The sequence below is a fragment of the Kryptolebias marmoratus genome, linkage group LG12 (assembly GCF_001649575.2).
Source record: "Kryptolebias marmoratus isolate JLee-2015 linkage group LG12, ASM164957v2, whole genome shotgun sequence".
Classification (NCBI taxonomy): Eukaryota; Metazoa; Chordata; class Actinopteri; order Cyprinodontiformes; family Rivulidae; genus Kryptolebias; species Kryptolebias marmoratus.
The window spans coordinates 15,845,416-15,863,835 of record NC_051441.1 but is presented as its reverse complement, the minus strand read 5'-3'; the positions used below and the strand labels follow the sequence as shown (position 1 = coordinate 15,863,835).

General features: G+C 41.1%; 1 protein-coding gene across 1 annotated transcript; it reads left to right on the top strand.

Annotated features, from left to right (window-relative positions):
- The first annotated feature begins 3,109 nt into the window (after positions 1-3,109).
- On the top strand, positions 3,110-17,223 carry pdgfbb (platelet-derived growth factor beta polypeptide b). The gene is made up of 8 exons (XM_017416547.3): positions 3,110-3,708; positions 9,088-9,184; positions 10,666-10,722; positions 11,740-11,933; positions 12,121-12,309; positions 13,591-14,359; positions 14,472-14,634; positions 14,732-17,223. The coding sequence occupies exons 1-7, from the start codon at positions 3,640-3,642 to the stop codon at positions 14,615-14,617; spliced, it is 1,521 nt and encodes a 506-aa protein (XP_017272036.1). The 5' UTR covers positions 3,110-3,639; the 3' UTR covers positions 14,618-14,634; positions 14,732-17,223.
- Positions 17,224-18,420: the final 1,197 nt, after the last annotated feature.

Below are 18,420 nucleotides of genomic sequence, written 5' to 3'. Positions count from 1 at the left end.
CACATACCACACATTTATGTTTGAAGAGCAACAACCCAAACAGAATCAGCAACATTTTGAGTGTGTCCATAAGTCTACAACACAGATACTTGATAGAACAGGGGTGGGCAACCCTGCTCCAACACACCTGATTTGAATCAATGGGTGATTAACAGGCTTCTGCAGAACATGAAGAGGTAATTTAACCTCTGAATCAGGTGTGTTGGAGCAGGGAAACAAGTAAAACATGCAGGATAGTGGCTCTCCAGGACCAGGATTGGACACCTGTGATAGAAGGATTTCACACAGAAGTAAAATCCTACACAGATTACAAGACTGTCCACACTTTACCATTTTTAAATCTGAGATTTTCTTCTGCGATTGCACTTCCTGTTTACACACAAACCAAGTTTTTGGTGACATAAACTGAGACTTTTAAAAAACATGTTTCAAAATGGAGGATTGCTAAAACCAGTGTTGATCAAATTTCCTAGGTTGGAGTTATTTTAAGGATGGCAAACTCTGCTATAGAAGCAGATCCGCTGGCACCAAATGTGCCCAAATGGTTAAAAACAGGGAGGAAATTGTAAATTGTGGCAGAGAAAAAAGAAAGAAATATACTTGTTTTCGGAGAATTTTCAGCTAGGCTAAGAATGTTTTTTCTCTGGATTTTATGTTTTTGTTAGAATGTGTGGATGAAGAAAACCAATACCTGAGCAAAGAAAAAAAAGGCTTAAAAATACCCAGGGTAGTGTATAGTGCTAATAGCGAATATTAAGACCTTATTTGACATGTTGCAGTCATGTTTACAGACATTAATTTTTCCCAAAACAGAAACCAAACGTTAGTAGGAAAGGTACATGATGAGTACAAACCTCAAGTGGAGAAATTAGTTTAATTTTGGTCCTTTAAAGTGTACGTTTACATCAGCTGAGCCCATTGTTACATACTGTATTCACTGCTTCATTAGAATTTCACTGCACTGGTATTCAAAGTCACAAAACTGCCAGTATCCTTGGTCAAACGTGTGAATATGAAACAGAGTTTAAATATAGATACATAACTCATGCTGCTTCCTCCGTTGAGTCTTGTTAGGAAAACAATGGCATCCTATTATTTACCGGACAATGACTAAACTAAAAGAGAAGGACTGGAGAAACGGCCTTCGTAGCTGCTGTGCTGCTCACAGTTTCGAATGTATCTGATGCAGCGCACATTCAGATGATTTTCCCAATCAGGGTAATAATCTCTTCCACCAGTCTCATAACATTAGAAGACATTTGAGGTGCACAAAGGTTGGCTGGCTGATGGACTATTTTTGGGCCCCGACTTGTTTGATCGTGCAGAGCCACTGTCGGGCATTGTTCGTAAATGTTCCCTAAACACGAGTGACCGACAAAAGGTCAGCGCTCTGGGAATGACTCCCGTGATATTTAGACACTTCTGATAGCCTAGCTGGAGGTGATGCTGAGGTAGTACGGAGAGACGTCTGCGACAAAGAATCGGCATAAAGGTCTCACGGAGCGGGCTGGATGTGAACGGGTTTTCTATGTGCATCTTTGGTGTGCTGAAATCTCCAGCTAGACTTGATTATTCAGGTCACAAATCGTTGCTGTCTCCCCATAAACGCAACTTTGCTCATTGCCCCCTGGGTCCTGTGTAGCCAGATCAAATGCTGCACCAAGCTAATGTCTACACAAATAGCCCTGAAGCTAACGATGTTAGCATCGAGTAATCAGCCTTGGTATGTGATCCTAAGGTTTTGGGTTCATAGTTTTTAAGTTTTTGCTTGTGTTTTGTTTCTCTTAAGACAGTTTCTTGTGTTCGGTGTGTCACTGGTCATCGTTTCCCTCAGTTATCCTTGCCTCATTAACTCACATGTTCTCAATTTGCTAATTACCCCAGCTGCTATTCCTCACTAATCACTCCTCCCAGCAGGTTTATACTCTTAATCGCTCAGTCTTTGCTAGATTCTATTGTGGCCTGCGCTGTTTGCTCATTGTTTTAGTCACCAGCTCCTCGTACTGTTTCTGCTCTCCATCAAACTTCTTTTTGCTGCCTGAACTCTTTATTGCTGTTATTAATATTAATAAACAAAATTTACGCTTTTGCTCCAACTCAGCTTCCACGTCTGCATTTTGAGGTCCTACCACTCAGCCCAACATGACATCTATTCCTTTGGCATCACAGGACTTCTCTGCCAAGTCTGTTTTCAAATTCATGCCTCACACCCCTCGTAGCAAAATAAACACATGAATTTAACACGTTTTTCCGCATGCCATCGCATGCGGAAAAACATCCTGAAAATGTTCCAAAACTACATTTCTCGTGTGCAACGTGTTGTCACCCAACACTGGAAAAAGGCAGCAGTTGCTTGTCTGTTAGCAAAATATCCCATGAACAAGTGTGTGAATTTTAATTAAACTTTTTAGAAAGTAATTACTGGTTGCACATCTACAGCTGATTCACTTTTAGGGTCAATCCAACTTAAGATGGCCACCACTAAATAACTAACAAACCCCAAAATAGCTTGAACACAGTCATTTATGCAGATACTGAGCTAAAATCAGGCGTGGTAGTAGCTGGGAGTCATCCCCAACACATACACCGAGCACTAAGGAGTCACTCAAAATCAGTTTATAATGCATCACATTTTGTGACCCTTGCTCTTGCTGGATATATGACTGCAAATTGATGCACATCTGCGGCTTTAAAGTCTTAATTAATGTCACTCCCCCCCACACACTGCTTATAAACTGATATTATCATCAAGTTGTTTATGTTTTCACATCAATATTGCGCCCACAAAGTCAGAGGGACCTGGCGTCGCTGCGCAAATATCTGCGCAAATGACTCAGGAGCGTGAACGCTGCGCAGCGAGAGGCGCGAGGCGCTTCTGTCGCTTCTTTGCACGCGGACTGTCAGCCAGGGGGCGGGAGAGATACGGACGGGCTGGCCAAGAGCAGACTGACTCACATGGAAGGCTTCTCCTCAGTCCCACCACCAGCACCACCTCCACCACCACCGCCGCCGCCGCTGCTGCTGCTGCGTAATCAGGCTGCTCCAGGCGCACCAAGCCACGCAGCACTCTGCCTCTTGATAAGACTCCTTGGAAGAAGAAGCGACAACTACCGTCCTGAAAAAATTAAGAGACTCCTCATTTTTTTTGGATTTTAATCATTCTTCTTTTTTTGTTTATTTGAACACGTTTGGAATATATATCTATATATATTAATGTTACTTACTTCATGCGTGTTTGATCTTTTGGTGAAGCTTGGACCTTTTTGTTTCTCTTGGAAATGTTTCTGAGACTTTTATTAGTGAGATAGGTTGCGCTGAACTTTTTATTTTTTATTTTTCAAATTTTTGATATTTTTGAGCGTACAATTTAAGAACAAAGTTAAAACACTGGAGGATTAATACGACCAGGGGTTGTTTTTAGGGTGGACCTGAGCGAGCACCTTCTTCTTCTCCTTCTCCTTCTTCGGGCGTCTCTGAGGGACAGCAGCGAGCCGCTGTTCCCCCCCGAGCCGTCCCTCCCTCCCCTCCCTTCCCTCCCTCCTCCACCTCCGCCTCGCGCCGCAGTGCTGAGGAGAGAAGGCTTCCTCGCGCCTCCATAAATGCCCGGTCCGTTGGAGAGGCTCGAGGCTGGGCAGCAAGATGAGCTCGTGGGTACGGCTGCTGCTGCTCGCGCTGCTGGCGGCGTGTCTGCGCTCCGGCGCGGCCGAGGTGAGTTCAAATCACGACAGAAAACCAGCAAACAAACAAACAAACTAGTAAACACACTGCACTAAAACTTAAAACTCGGGAGCGCACAGAAGCGCATTAAAGTCTCCGCAAGGTCGTGTAAAGTTAAGTTAGTCTGAGCAACTTTAAGTGAACATGTTTGTGTGTTTTCTTTTTGAAAGCGACAATCTATTTAGTTCCATTGAACGCAGCAATGCGTGCACCTGTTTCAGGCTGCCCTCATGATAAAATGTAAGCCTCTCCCATGATGATTCAAGAGTTTCTGGGCTGTTAGAATAAGAGTTATTCCTCTCTTTAAGTGTTTCTGGACGCTCAGGGATGCACACAGACGATGAACTGATGTGCCAGGAAAAGAACAGGGGGCTTCATTAAACACACACCCCATACACGCACATCCTAGTGTGTGCATGGTGTGTGTGTGTGTGTGTGGAGAAGTGGGGGTCTCATTTAGATGGAGCCTCCACATGGTTAAAGGAAGGCTTCCGAGTTTTTCAAAAATGGGATTATGTGGAGTCGTTATGAGCAGTTAATATCTTACCTGTTGCAGATAGCTGTTTGATCAGCCCCAGTTTGGTGAAATAAAGAATAATTCGGACTGGACACTCAAGCCAGTCCGCTCTGCGTTACACAATTATTTACGCAAAGGTTTGTGGGTATTTATGTTGTCATTGTGTCATACATGTGTGGAAGAACACGATTTCCACATGTGAAAGCTTAGTAAGTTTACATGTAATATATGTGAAACGCGTGTTTTGCACAGGGGTAATGCGGGTTTGAAACATTTTCAACATGTTCATGTGATCCCATGAAGACATGTTTATCATCTGCTGCTGAAATGTTAAAATGATGGTTTTGCACTGTGTTTGTGCATCTGTCTGTTAGCGAAACATCTCATGAACCACTGGATGGATTTTAATGAAACTTTCCAAAGGTAACCACAGGATGTACATCTACAGCTGATTAACTTTTAGAGTAAATCCAATTCAAAATGGCCACCACAGCTAATCAAAATGAGCAAACACAAAAATGGCTATAACTCAGACAGTTTTACAGGTAGTGAGCTAAAATTTGATCTGGTAGTAGCTGAGAGTCATCCCCATTACATACTCTGAGAGTGTGATCTTTGATATTGCATGAAATTGCGTATTACATTAGTTTCAAGGTTTGATCATTACACCATTAATTTTTCAAATTCACCCATTTTAACATAACTTTGATTAAATCCAAACTTTCTTTAAGTGATGCATTCATAGACGCTGTGCCTCATGTTATAAGGAGCCACAAATCAGTCAGAGAGCACCATCACTCTTAACAGCTAATGCTGTTTGTAAAATATTCTCCGAGCCTTGATGGAACAAGAGTTCCCAAGAGATGGATGAAGTCGCACCATCTGCTGAGGTCAAACAGGAAGTCTAAACTTCACCAAAGGTCTAATGTGGGTCAAGTGAGGCTTGACCGACTCAAACATTATGTTTGTTGCAGAACAAACCTGATGCTGACGTGAGTTTTTAAATTTTTTTCTATATTTTTTAAATCTAAGTGCCTGACCCAGGCACTTAATTTGATTGATCTGACAGTGCCAGTGACCTGCAGAACTAAATGGGGTTAAATACATATCACACAAGTCCCTTACAGGAAGTTGTTACAATTAAACAAGTAAAAAAAGTTCATTTTGTATGACGCCAACTTATTTTACTACAATCTGTAAACTTTAATGTAAAACAAAGCATGGACACACTTATTCTGCATTCTAAAGCTTCCAAATGACCAGACTTTTGAAATAATTGTAATAATTAAAATGAAATGTACAACACGGGTGGCACAGACTAACAGTACTCATAAAGGTAAAACTTTTAAAGCGCGAGGAGCGAAAAATAACTTCCTGTCATCAAGCTGTCATCTCGTTTGCAGGTGCCACATGAAAAAGAAATCCAAATTTTGACTGCTTTTAAGTGAGAAGTTGCTCAAACTTTGAAGTATACAAGCAGGAATTCCCCCGCCATGTCTGGTTTTTAAAGTTGAGGAAATCATAGCTGGGAAAACGGCTGAAATCGTGGGTTTAAATATGTTCCCTGTTAAAAATAGGGTTATGATAAGAATGCTGGTGAAGCCTACCAGTCGTCATAATTTGATTCGGATCCAGCGAGGATCCAGAAAACGAGGAGTTTTGTCCTTTTTTTTCTTGAGCAAAGATAAAGTTGAGGTAAATTATGACAATGGACTCAATTAAGCTCTCAGTTATTCACACATGCCTCGTGCACGTGTTCCTCCCAGGACTGCATGTGAAACCTCCGACATGTGCTGCTGCTGCTGCGCCGCCACCAAACTCGACCCCCTAATTATGTACAATTAGACATTCCCCCCGCCAACACCACCCCACCCCCGCCTGCCGCAGCTGCTGCCGGTACCTGGCATTCCTCAAGGTGTCTGAAGAGTTCTCCAGGGGACGGGACGAGATGCCGCCTCGGGGAATAACTACCGGCTTTTGTCAAAATGAGTGTTTTTAGAAGCGTGTAATGTATCCAAAAAGAAAAAAAGAAAAAGTATGGATGACGTACCAGGTAAGGAGACAGAATTGATTCGTTCTAAAATACGTTTATGTTCTGTAGGCAGGCGTCATGATTGTGTGTTCTTCTAACTTTATAACCTTCCTTCAGAAAGATTTAAGCCTTTTTCTCTGTTACTGAGTCGTATAGGAGTGCCAATGCATAAGCACTGAAGCAACCTTTTACTAACCTGCAGTTATTCTTCTATTTCTGTCAAGATCTTTGATTCATATCTCCTCCTGCAGCGTTGAACAACCCCCCAACACTAAATACATCAGAACGTGGGTCTCAAATTGGAAATATCCAGCTGTAATTTTTGGAAGCACTACATTGTACAGCGTTGATGAAATCTGCAAAAACAGACGCATACAATGTCTGCATTACCAACAATGGGAGTTCATTAAAACAAGTTAAAAAAAAAAACAGCTTTCTTTGGCGCTCTATGGTTGAGATGTAATTCAGAGTTGAAACGCCAATCAAAGTTTCAGTGGGTCGAGAGAAGTCTGAGTTTTTGTGGCTAAAGTTGCATTTTTTAAAAAACCTTTGCCGCTTTTATTTATCTATTTTTTTTACAACATTTTAATTCAAATTTTATGGCTTTTGCAGATTTGACCTCACATGTCACACCAATGTTTAACGCTGTCTAAACTTTCCCAGTTTTCTTGCAAACAAACTCTTCTTATTGCCACAATTTTTACAATGTTTATATAGTTCATACATCAGGACGTAAGTATTTTTGTCTTCTTTTATCCAGTGTGTCTCTCACTTCTGTAGGACTTACGCTTTTTTATCAGATCCCCTCAGAGAGCAGAGTGAGCACATCGTAACTCCCATTGACTTCCATTTTATCTGAGCTCAGAATCTTCTCCTCCAAACAGGAAGTAGACTCTTTTTAACTTGATGTATCTTTGGGATAAAACACCCTAGAGGTGTCAAAATTGACACATGACGACCAGACACTTCTGCCCCCACGGTTCAGGACTTAAAAAAAAATAGTTTACACTTCATAGTATTTTCTAATCTACATTTCTGTTTCAATAACTCATCTGTCAGGGAGTGAGAGACAGAGGTGTTAACATGGTGACCCTAATGAGCCAAAGGCAGCAACTTTGACATTTCTTATGATCTCTTTACTTATACAGTTTATACATCAAAATGTGAGCTTAGATGATTGCAAAAGTAAAAATCCAAACTATTATTGGGCTTCACAGAAGAAGGTTGATGTTGGAGTTTCAGGCAGCAGCTCAAAACATCTTCAGAAATGTTCTAGTTTGATATCAATAAAGCCCATTTAGATTTTCTGGCCACCCAGTCGGCGTCTGTTTGTTTGTAGTAACTGAAGTGTTTATTTAATATTTCCTGCTCAGACCCAAATTGCCACGACAGCCGGCACCACTACACGAACAAAAGGCACACACCCTGTAATTAACATCAGACACAATTAGCCGAGCGGGCGGGCAGGCGGTCGGGCAGGCTGGCTCGCTCCATCGGCAGACGGGAGGAAACGATAATGACGACACCTCAGGCGCGGGGAGGGCGGGTGGGCATCGGTCGCTCTGCAGAGCGAAGTACAAGCGGGTACGATCTGACCTTTCAGAGGAGCTGACCTGGTAATGAGGGAACGTCGATGGCAAACAGTGCCGGGCAGGGACAGGGGGTGAACCTTCATGCATGGGTGGCCGCTTGCCGCTGGGATTCATTAAGCTCAATGGCAGCTGGATGCTTACTGGAAAACGAACTTATATTTAGTAAATCTTTTCTAACTTTTCCCCGAAGAACTTTTGCCTTGGGCTCCCTCTGTCCGGGTGACAGCAAAGCAAGTAAAGCTCATCCACAATGAGCATTTGAACCAAAGCTAGGAAGAGCCTCGACCCACGTCTGATCCATCTCTGCCTGTCTTTTATTCATCTATTATTCCTCCAATTCCTTTTTCAGATGCACCTCCCTCCTCTCATCCTCTCTGTATCACTCCTTCCCCCACTTCCTGACTCTTTCCTTGCCCCTTTGACCCCTAAATGTTAGCAGATGAGAGGACACAACGCCAATAGTCATTCACCCCGCTCTTAGTGACCATTGTGTGTCTGCTTTGGTTAAATCTCCCCCTCCCTCGGCGTCTCTTCCCCATTAATGACCACAGAGCTTAAAACCCACAACTGACTCCTTAGAATCACCGTGCAGAGCTGCTGCTTGGTTTTCTGTTAGAATGGGAGGAAATATTTGCTCACATTAGTCATGCTGAGAAAAATTACTTCTAATAGTTAAAACTTTAGAAACAAACTCAATGGAAAAAAAGAGCGTTTGCCTGCTTCCAAATAAGTTCTAACAGCGGAGAGTTTTGGCAATATTTTGGAAGATTAGACATTTGGGGTGAAATTTAATAAAAAGTAGGAGTTTTGATATGATTTTTTACATTAATATAAGTACAAATAGATATGTTTTTATTTTATTTTACCTTATTTTGTCATGTGTTGCAACTGATATTATTACAGCTTTCAACAGAGTCTTCACACATTCTGAACCTGTAACCAATGTTTAAAAATCTTTTTTTTTTTTGTGTGTGTTTTGATAGAACTAGTCCAGTCACACTTTTACTTTTTTAACTAATAAACACCAATAGTATGCTGGCTGGAGAAGTCCTGCTGAAGAGTCTTCTTCGTGAAAAAGAGTGGGAAAATAACTCAAAACCCGTTTAAATGCTGATGTAAGCTGCTGAGTGATGTGCAAAACGTGGTATTTATTTGTCTTCCTCAGTGTTCTTATGTTATCTCATGTTTAAAGGTATTTTATATAAATATATGCATTTTGTGTGTTTCAGGGGGACCCTATGCCTGCAGCCCTGGTGGAGCTGGTTAGAAACAGCCCCATCTCCTCTATAGAGGACCTCCAGCTGCTGCTGCTCACTGACTCCGTAGGTAAAGAGCTGAGATTTATGATTTTATCACCATACATGCTCTATAAACACACACAGTTTTAGGCCGTACTCCATATAGTTTTAAAACCATTTACCGTTTGGTTTACACCTCATGTCCACATCCAAACAGCTTTTTTTTGGGTGCAAAAAAAAAAACAAAACTGAGGTGTTTTAAAAATGATTTATACCTTTTTTCTGTCTTTCTGCACTTAAATAGTATCCACTTATAGGGGATCAAACTAATTTAAAGCAGAAGGGGTGAATATATATATGGATCTTCAGTTTTACAGTTTTTGGAATTATTTAACAGAAGTTTTTTCCTCGTTTTATCTTTGTAATTTAGAGTATTAAAGTAAAAATATTACATATAATCAAATTAGAAAACCAGAAAGCTGTCTACCTGTCTTGTCTGTTTTATTTTACATCTAAAATTTAAAATACTGCTGTTCCTGGAGTGTGTGAGGCGTCCATTTTTCTGATTTATTTATTAGACCGGACTGTTCTCGCAAGACACAACTTTAACCTGCGGGAGGGTGAAAAAAGGCGACAGCTTTGTGCACAAAAAGCAACAAAATAGATATTAAGCAACATGTATCCTGTCATTTTTCACAGATAATGTAATGCAAATTGTATAATGTGTGTGGTTAGATCCTGTTAAAGCAGCAGGGCTGGGCTTTTACACACAAGATTTAACCGAAAGGCGATGAAGTGAACAAAATGTTGTGGAAATATAGGAAAGTACATAAAAAGTTTAACATGTTATTTGTCTAGAGTTAACTTTTGCAAAATAGCTACTTCCTGGAGGCAGGTTATTGATGCTAGAAGCAGAAAAATATAATGATGAATAGCCAAAGAAAGTGGGTGCGTTGAGGATATACATGCATTAAAACATTTTAATATCTGCGCAGGATGGGGGTTCAAACCTGGGTCTTCTACTTGAAAGATGGAGGCACGACTCCTATGTGCTAATCCTGATGGACCGTACCACTGTTAGAAAAATGAAGGGGGTGGCATAATTTTTGAAAGGCATAAATGTATCGTTTTCACTACATAAATGGTGGATTTGCTTTCTGTTTGTTATAATGCTTAAAAGTATAGTCTCCTCAAATGATTTATTCGGGGGGCAATCTCTGTTTTTCCATAATTCATGGGTTTGGAGCCCCCTGACACTCAAAAATCTGTGTTTATTCATGTTTAGGAGAATGTTTTCCATAATATTGTGCAGCTCTATAACATGCTTCACAGTTATACTTCATAAGAAACCTAAAATGACTTTATCAGATTTATGTTCTTTTTAATCTTCTTGTGCAGTCAAACTTTTTTCACCCATATGAAAAACATATTTTTATTTCTTTAAATGCAGAAAGTTGCATGGGATTCTAGAATGCCATTAAAAAAATATGAAGCACCACAGACCTAACAAATCATTCCTAATTATTTGTTTGTGTTTGCTGAGGTAAATGCTGTTTGTTTTTGTCTCAGATGAGGAGGACGGGACCTCTGCAGCTAACGAAGGTCACAGATTTCCACGGAGTCTCGGTGAGCTGAACATCCCTGTTTGTTTTTGGTTTTATTTGGATTTGCTGGATGACCATCTTAAACTGAGCTGACTCCAAAAGTTATTAAGATGTAGATGCACATCCTAAGATTACTTTCTAAGAGTTTCATTAAAATTGGTCTGGTGGCTCATAAGATATTTTGATAACTGACAGACAAATGAACAAACACACACAGACACATTGTCCCCCTTAAACCTGCAGTGGTGATCACGTTAATGATCAGGATACAAGGGGTGTAACGCCTAAGACACACTTTGGAACATAATTCATTGTGAGGGTCAGGGTTTGGAGCAGTATTTTAAATGTTTTTGTTGTGTTTACAGACAATAACAAAGAAGCAAAGACAATAATAAAAAAAAATCAAGCTTGTTAGGAGGGAGAGTCTAAGGCCTTGTACAGAAACATAGGATTTGTCAACTGATAAATTCACTATAAAATAATGAGCTTCACTGTCTTTTTTTAACCAATCTGAAGTGTAAAAAGTAACCCACAGGCTACGTGTCAGAAAGTTTGATCAATTCCAGAAAAGTACCTCTTTCGAAAATATTACAAAAAAAAACAAAATCAATTTATTAAACCAATTAATTTGACCCAAACGTCATGCAAAAATAAAAGCAGCCAAACCGAATAATATCTTCCATTATGACAATAAAAAATAAATAAAATGTAAAAAAAAAAAAAATTAGGCTTAACATCAGGGATATTGAACAAATACACTAATGGCTTGGCACAGTCCTTTTCAAATTGTTGCTTACATGATAGAACTGCCTGCCATACCTGCACATCTCGTTTCTCTCAACTATGGCTGTCTACGATCACCGGCACAGCAGAGGTTTTTTTTTCTTTCACACAGCTGATCCTGTGACTGACATTTTCGTCGTCAGTACCTGTCCAAAACGTCTGAACCGTCACACCCCTACTGGATACTAATACCAAAACTAAACCTAACACCAGTTCTGTCATTTCCACTAATGTCGAGTCACATCTGATCCCGCAGACGCCCAGCCGGCCCAGCAGGCTCTGTGTAAAGTTCGCACAGAGGTGGTGGAGGTCACCAGGGCGATGCTGGACCGCAGCAACGCCAACTTCTTGCTGTGGCCGCCGTGCGTCGAGGTGCAGCGCTGCTCGGGCTGCTGCAACACCAAGAGCTTGCAGTGCGTCCCCGTCCTCACGCACACCAGATACCTGCAGGTACACGAGCATGATGGGGTGGGATTAGAATTAAATGATTAAATAGTCAGATCAGAGACTTGTGCAGGTAACAAATAAATGACACCAAAAAGCAGCAGAGAATATCAGTGTAGACCACATTCTGTCTGAGTGGTATACTCAGAATACATCCCGGTGATTCTCCCTCTTCTTCCTCCTCCCTCTCCAGGTCATGAAGATTGAGTACGTCAACAAAAGGCCCACTTATGCCAGAGCGGTGGTGTCAGTCGTGGATCATGTGGAGTGCAGGTGTCAGCCCACTCCATGGCCCCCTGTGCTCAAGAAGAAGTCCTCCCGCAGGCAGCACAGCCACCTGCATCGAAACCAAACACTCAGTCAAGGGCCTGCGCAGGGACAGGTACATGCTCTCTGTTTTATGAACGACTGCCTAAACGTCTATAAGCAGTGTGCAGCAAACACTGATCAGCCATAACATTGTGATCACCCTACTAATGTTAAATGTGTCCCCTTTAGCTGCTAAAACAGCTCCACAATATCAAGATATGAACAAATAACTTAAAGGTGTCTCCTCGAGTGTCTAGGTCTGGGATCATAGCAGTAGATCTTCTGGCCTCTATAGATTGTGGGACAGGGTTTTTTTGTGGATTGTTTCCAGCAGATGGCTCACAGCTCTTTTGTAGCATCTGTGGTTGCTGCTGTGGGGGCAGTGATTGGTCTGGAACAATGTTTGAATAGTTGGCAAATGTCAAAGTAACATCCCTGTGAAAAGGCAAGATACAGGTTGTTTCTGCAATGTGGTGCATTTTAGGAGCATTTGCATGTTTTTTGCATCTGTATGTGCAAAACCACAGGCACCTCGCTGCTGTTTACACACTCATATTTGTATGAGTAGAATAACTCTCTCTGCTTAATGTCAAGATGATAAAATTCATCTTGATCTGAGGCTGAAACGATGAACAGCCTTACACAATCTGAGTATTTTTGCTCAGTGGTCATAATGTTATGGCTGGTATTTTGGCTCAAACGAGGCAAAACGCTGTCTTTACTAAATTACATTTTCTTGTTTTGTGACCTGGGCAGAGTTAGAGTTAAATGAATAGTTTAGATCTTTTAAAGTATGGTTCTGTGGAAAGTTTGTGAAAAAATATCTTAACAATCAGATTGATGAACAGCCAGCTTAAATGTGGCCTAAGAACAAAGTGGATTGTCTTAAAACAACTCCAGTTGCAAAAGTTTCACAGCAGTTTATGTTGTTCTGGTATTCCTGCAGAAATGTTGTGATATTACTGCTGGAAGTGCTCCAGGTTGCACAGGAAGTGCTACAGTTAGTTGCTGCTGTTGCAAATAACCACAAAATTCTATGTAAATAGCAGTGAAATGCAAAACTGTCAACAATTCAATAAGTTTATCAAATAAACTGCTGGGATATTTTTGAAATTTGAGTTGTTTTGAGATGATTCAGTGTGGGCTTGGCCGCAATCTGGTCCGAGGTAAACTCGATTTTCAAACTGAGGGCATTGAAAAAGGCTATCTACAACAGGGAAGATAAAATTTCATCATAACCATTCCACAGAACCCCATTTCAAAGGATCTGAACTGTCCCTTTAAGTATCTACAATGAGGTAAAAGTGACCAACATTCTGGGTGGAGCTGAATCTTATTTTTGTTCACTGTGAAGGTGAAGGTGCACTCCAAAGATGAGCTCCACCTGTTGGATGAGCTGAAACAAACTCAGAGGGCCCACCTGGAGGACCTCCTGGAGCAGCAATGGAGCCCCAGAGGAGACACCTTCCCTCAGCCTGGAGAAGGTTACAGTCCAGCAGGAGAGGAAACGTCTCAGCATGAAGAGGCTCAAACGAGCCTCTTTGCTCCACACTGGGCTCACAACTTCACCAGGCTTCTTGGGACTGCAGATCAAACTGAGAAGCAGGAGAATGTGGAGGTCTCCGATGACGTCGGTGTGGAAGTAAAGGGGAAGTCGGGAGGAACCGGAGATGCAAGAAACAAAGACACACAGACACACAGCCCGCTACGGGAAGAGGATAAATCCAAAATTTCAAAGAGCCACACTGGCGGACTCTCTAAGCATGTTACTGAGAATCCTCAAGACGTGTTCAGCCCTAGTGAGGAAACCCTTATAGAGAGGGTGGAGAGCAGGTTCCGACCTACCAAAGAGCCAAATCCAGACCCTCGAGAGCCGGACAGGAGGAACGGAAACGAGACTCCCGAGGTGGAACGCATGCTACAGGTCGAGGAGGAAAGATTAGAGGCAGAGAGAAAAGAGCTCCTACTTCTCCACAAGAGGCTGGATCAAGAGAAGGAAATACTGCGACAGCAGAAACTAAAGCAGGAGGAGGAGGAGGAAAGGCTGAAAGAAAAGGAGGCAGACAGTCAGCATCACCTACACGGGAAACATCATCATCTGCATACAACCACTCAGAAACCAGGTAAAAGAAAGAAGAAAGATAATGACATTAAATGAAATTATTGAAAATAATTTTAAAAAGTCCAGAGAGTAATTTGTGTCTTTGTTATTGTGTCTATCATCTTTTCTTGCAGAGACAACAACATCTACAACCACAACTCGGCAGCTGGCAGCCCCGACGGGCCCCAGACATCCCGCTCGTCCGAACCTGATGAGGAAAAGGATGAGGAAGAACCGCAAACGGATCAGCAAGGCAGCAATGAGAGCGATGCTGATGTAGATGTGAAACAAAGCCATGTGAGTTCACAGGAATATACACTGAATGCATGACCTGTAATAAACTGGATTCAAATATCTAATATGGTGAACATGTCTTCTTTTGTTTTTTCTTCAGGAGCATTTGAGGATAATCCAGAGATGAAGCAAGATGAATCAAAATATTTATTCATTGTCAGTAACCAGCTTGTCCAGTGAGATCTCCTCAGTAACACTACTAATGACCGTCTGCTGAACCTGTAACTGTTCCCCGATGGAGCGCAGCAGGAGGGATGAAGGAATAGACAGAAAAGATGGACCTTCTGCGCTGTCTTTATGAAAGCTGATGATGAAAAGTGGCGCCCGAAGACAAAGTGTGTTCGGAACACTGTGCCCTGAGCGGGAATGGAAAAAAACAAAACAAGCGTGGCTGATGAGCTGTGGAGAATAGTGCAATTTCAGAACTCTTCCTGGATCCATGTTTAGATATCAGCAGAGAGAAACTGCACTTAAACGTTGACAGAGCCAAAAGCTCAGACGGGGTTTGTTGGTGAGAACCTTTATTTTTGTGAAAACCACTGCCAAATCAGAATACGGAGAACGTTTGGTGGAAATACGAACAAAAAAACGGATGTAACTGTTGTGTTGTAATTGATCTGAGACAATCATCATATGAATGCAACAAAGGCAGAATTTATGTGTAAAAACAACAAAAAAAGATTTCTTTTTTTCTTCTGTTTAACTCGTTACAAACACTGGAGAATAACATGGATTTAATTAGTGAACAAAAACATAATTTTTGCATCATTAAGAATTCTGTGTTTCTGAGTCAGTCTGTGCTGCGTTTCTTATTTATTTGCCTTATATTACTGTGGATTAACGTTCTGTACCAGTACTGCAGACAAGACGTTGCTGAGATGCAGTGTGCACATCTGTTTGGGCTCATCTCAGTGCACTGGGCGGGTTTAAACAGAGCGCGAAGAAGTTTAAAGAGGGATCAAAAAATGTCTGAGACCTCCCAGCACCATGCCTTGTTCAACGTCTGTGTCATGGAAGTGTCTGTGCACGTGTGTTTGTGTTGTATGTTTGGTGTGGAGTGTGTTTATGGGCTCACACCAACACGTCTTTAATGTATGTTAAAAATGTTTCTGTCCTTTTTGTCTAATAGAGAGAAGCGTGTCTTCCTTTCCATTTGGGTTGATAAAAACAACCAAATTTTTTGTAAAATTATAAGTCTCCTTTCAATAAGAAAACTAAAAAGAAAACAATCTTTGCAAACATTTGTTATTTTTGCGCCCTGTACATTTGTAACTACTTTTAGAAACACTCCACTGATGCAGTTCTCGTGTCCAAAAGTCTTTAGTCAGCCATCTTAAGTTATTGAAAATCATGTGCTAACTTACAACTGTTAATGATTGTCTGTTTTATTATATGTTAGAAACAAGAGGACATTTGTGATATGTTTGCCATATAATGCTATTTTCATATTGATATAAGAAGCTAAATTGCTTGAAATTGACTTTGTGTTTTTTATTCCTTTTTAAATCTCTTTTAGGATAAAGCTAATAGGCTAATCTTAGTATAGCTTATGCTAGAATTTGCCCATTTATTTTGAAATAATAGTTCAGATTTTTTAAAGTGAGGGTCGTGTGGAGAGGTCATGAAAAATTCATATCTTACCTGTGATAGATAACTCTTTGAACCTCAGTTTGGAGAAACAGAATTAATTTCTGATCAGATTGCTGAACTAACATGTAGTCCACTTTGGTCTTGGCCTTGCTCAGACTAGCCTTTAGCTCGTCATTTTTTATTGCTGCATTTTATTTGTACTCAAAAGTGGGAGTTCCAAGTCAGAAAAATCAACTAGAACGTTACCAAATCTGGACTCAGAAAGTCAGAGGTTTCACGGCAGCCCTAATCTCAAAGTGCATTATGGCTGATTTGTGCATGAAATACGATAGCTGCAGTAATAAACTTTTTATTTTCACCGGTTTGTATCTCTGTAATCCAGTCAAACATAATACTTTCCAACCACTATTAGGGAACATGTTGAGCAGTGTTTAAATGAACAGAATGCAGAGAAATGTATTGTTAACAACATGTATTGCTAATGCTGGTCAGGGAGTAAAACATGAGCAAATCCTACTGGTTAACTGGAACACGGCTTATTTAAGTACGACTTCATTCCCAGATCCAAGTTACAACTGAGGAGGAAAACGGAGCGTAGCATAATTTCTGTTTCTCCAATCTGAGGTCCTTGAAAGAGCTATCTGCAACAGGGTTAAATATTAATTGTCCGTAAACTTTCACCTGTATCCCACTTCTAATGATCACTTTAAACAAACGGAGACAAAAATATTCTGGGTCTGACACTGATCTCACTGGTAATCGTGCTGTACCAGATTGGACAAATGTTCACGAGATGTTGGCATTTGCCATAGGGTGAAAAGGTCATGTACTTCACATTTGGGAGATGGTGGTGTCCTGTTAACACCTGTCAGCAACAGCAGTGCTGGATGATCTGTTCGCTCTGAGAACATCACTTCACACCGGGTTTAGAATCCGTGTCCACATTGGATTTCAATTTCTTTCTTTGTGCGCAAACATAAATACTCTCTTTTTGGAAACGTGTGGAATTCTGCAAGTCTGAATCACCTTACACCTACATGTACAAGATACGACCCTCACCTGTGGTTAGTGTCACATTAGATCTACTTTGATACATTAAGTCCACTGAAGTGACCTGTGAATAAACTCATAAGATACACAGTCACTCACTTGGCACCTTATTGTCACAGGGGGAGTTGTTTTTATTTATACAGTTTAGCTAAATTTACTGACCAATATCTCGACATAGGTGACAGATTAGTTAAGTAGGCAGTCTAATTTACATAATCTGAAAAGAAAAAGACAAGAAAAAGTCAGGACTGAAGGTGAACTCTGTCACACACTTGTCTCATAGTTTGTTTTTCACAATTACCCACTTGACTCTCTTGGCAGTGAAACCCTTCACTCAGCAGACAGCTGCACAGCTATGCACCTAAACACGCAAGCCAAGAAGTCATATGGTTCTTCGTTTAACTGGAATCATACGAGGAATTACTTTTTAAAGCCAAATACATCTCAATGCCCAAATTTTTAAGTCTTAGAATTTATATTTGTTAGGAAAGAAATTCAGATTACTGATGATTGACTTGTTTTTCACTGTCTTCAGCCTTGTTTTCCTTATAGCCAGTGTTTATTCAGGTACTCCATACTGTCGAGCTCACACGGCCGTACTACTTCTAAACAGCAGGCCAGCTCCAAATTTAGCATCGAGGTGGGATGCGTGTTTTTCCGGGGGTGTCTGAGCAGCTCCCCGCCTCCTGCAGACATCAAACAAAAACAAAGAGGAGACGTGCATGAAGGCTTGTTGACTGCAACAAACACACATGGGCCTGCCAGCACTTATTCAAGCACAAACAGGGGTCGGCCATCACAGCGGTGTGGGAGCGCAGACCATGACAAAGGATACGGGATGGTTCATGGCTGACTGGTTGACCTTAAAAGATGATTTGGCTTGTTGGGTCTCAATAAAACTCTTTCCCAACCAAAAGTCACTGGAACAATACAATGGACCGCTATGACCCAAACCACTACCTGATATTCACTCATGACCCTAACCATTGTCATCAGTTGGTTCCAGTCAGACCATGTTATAAAATATCATCTAAGAGTCACCGGCTACTTGTTTCTTTGTGTCACGATTAGTGGTAACTCATTGAAGTAGAACCCAAATGCAGACATAACTGGAGTCAGGATAAGGGTGAAAAGCCAGAACTTTAATAA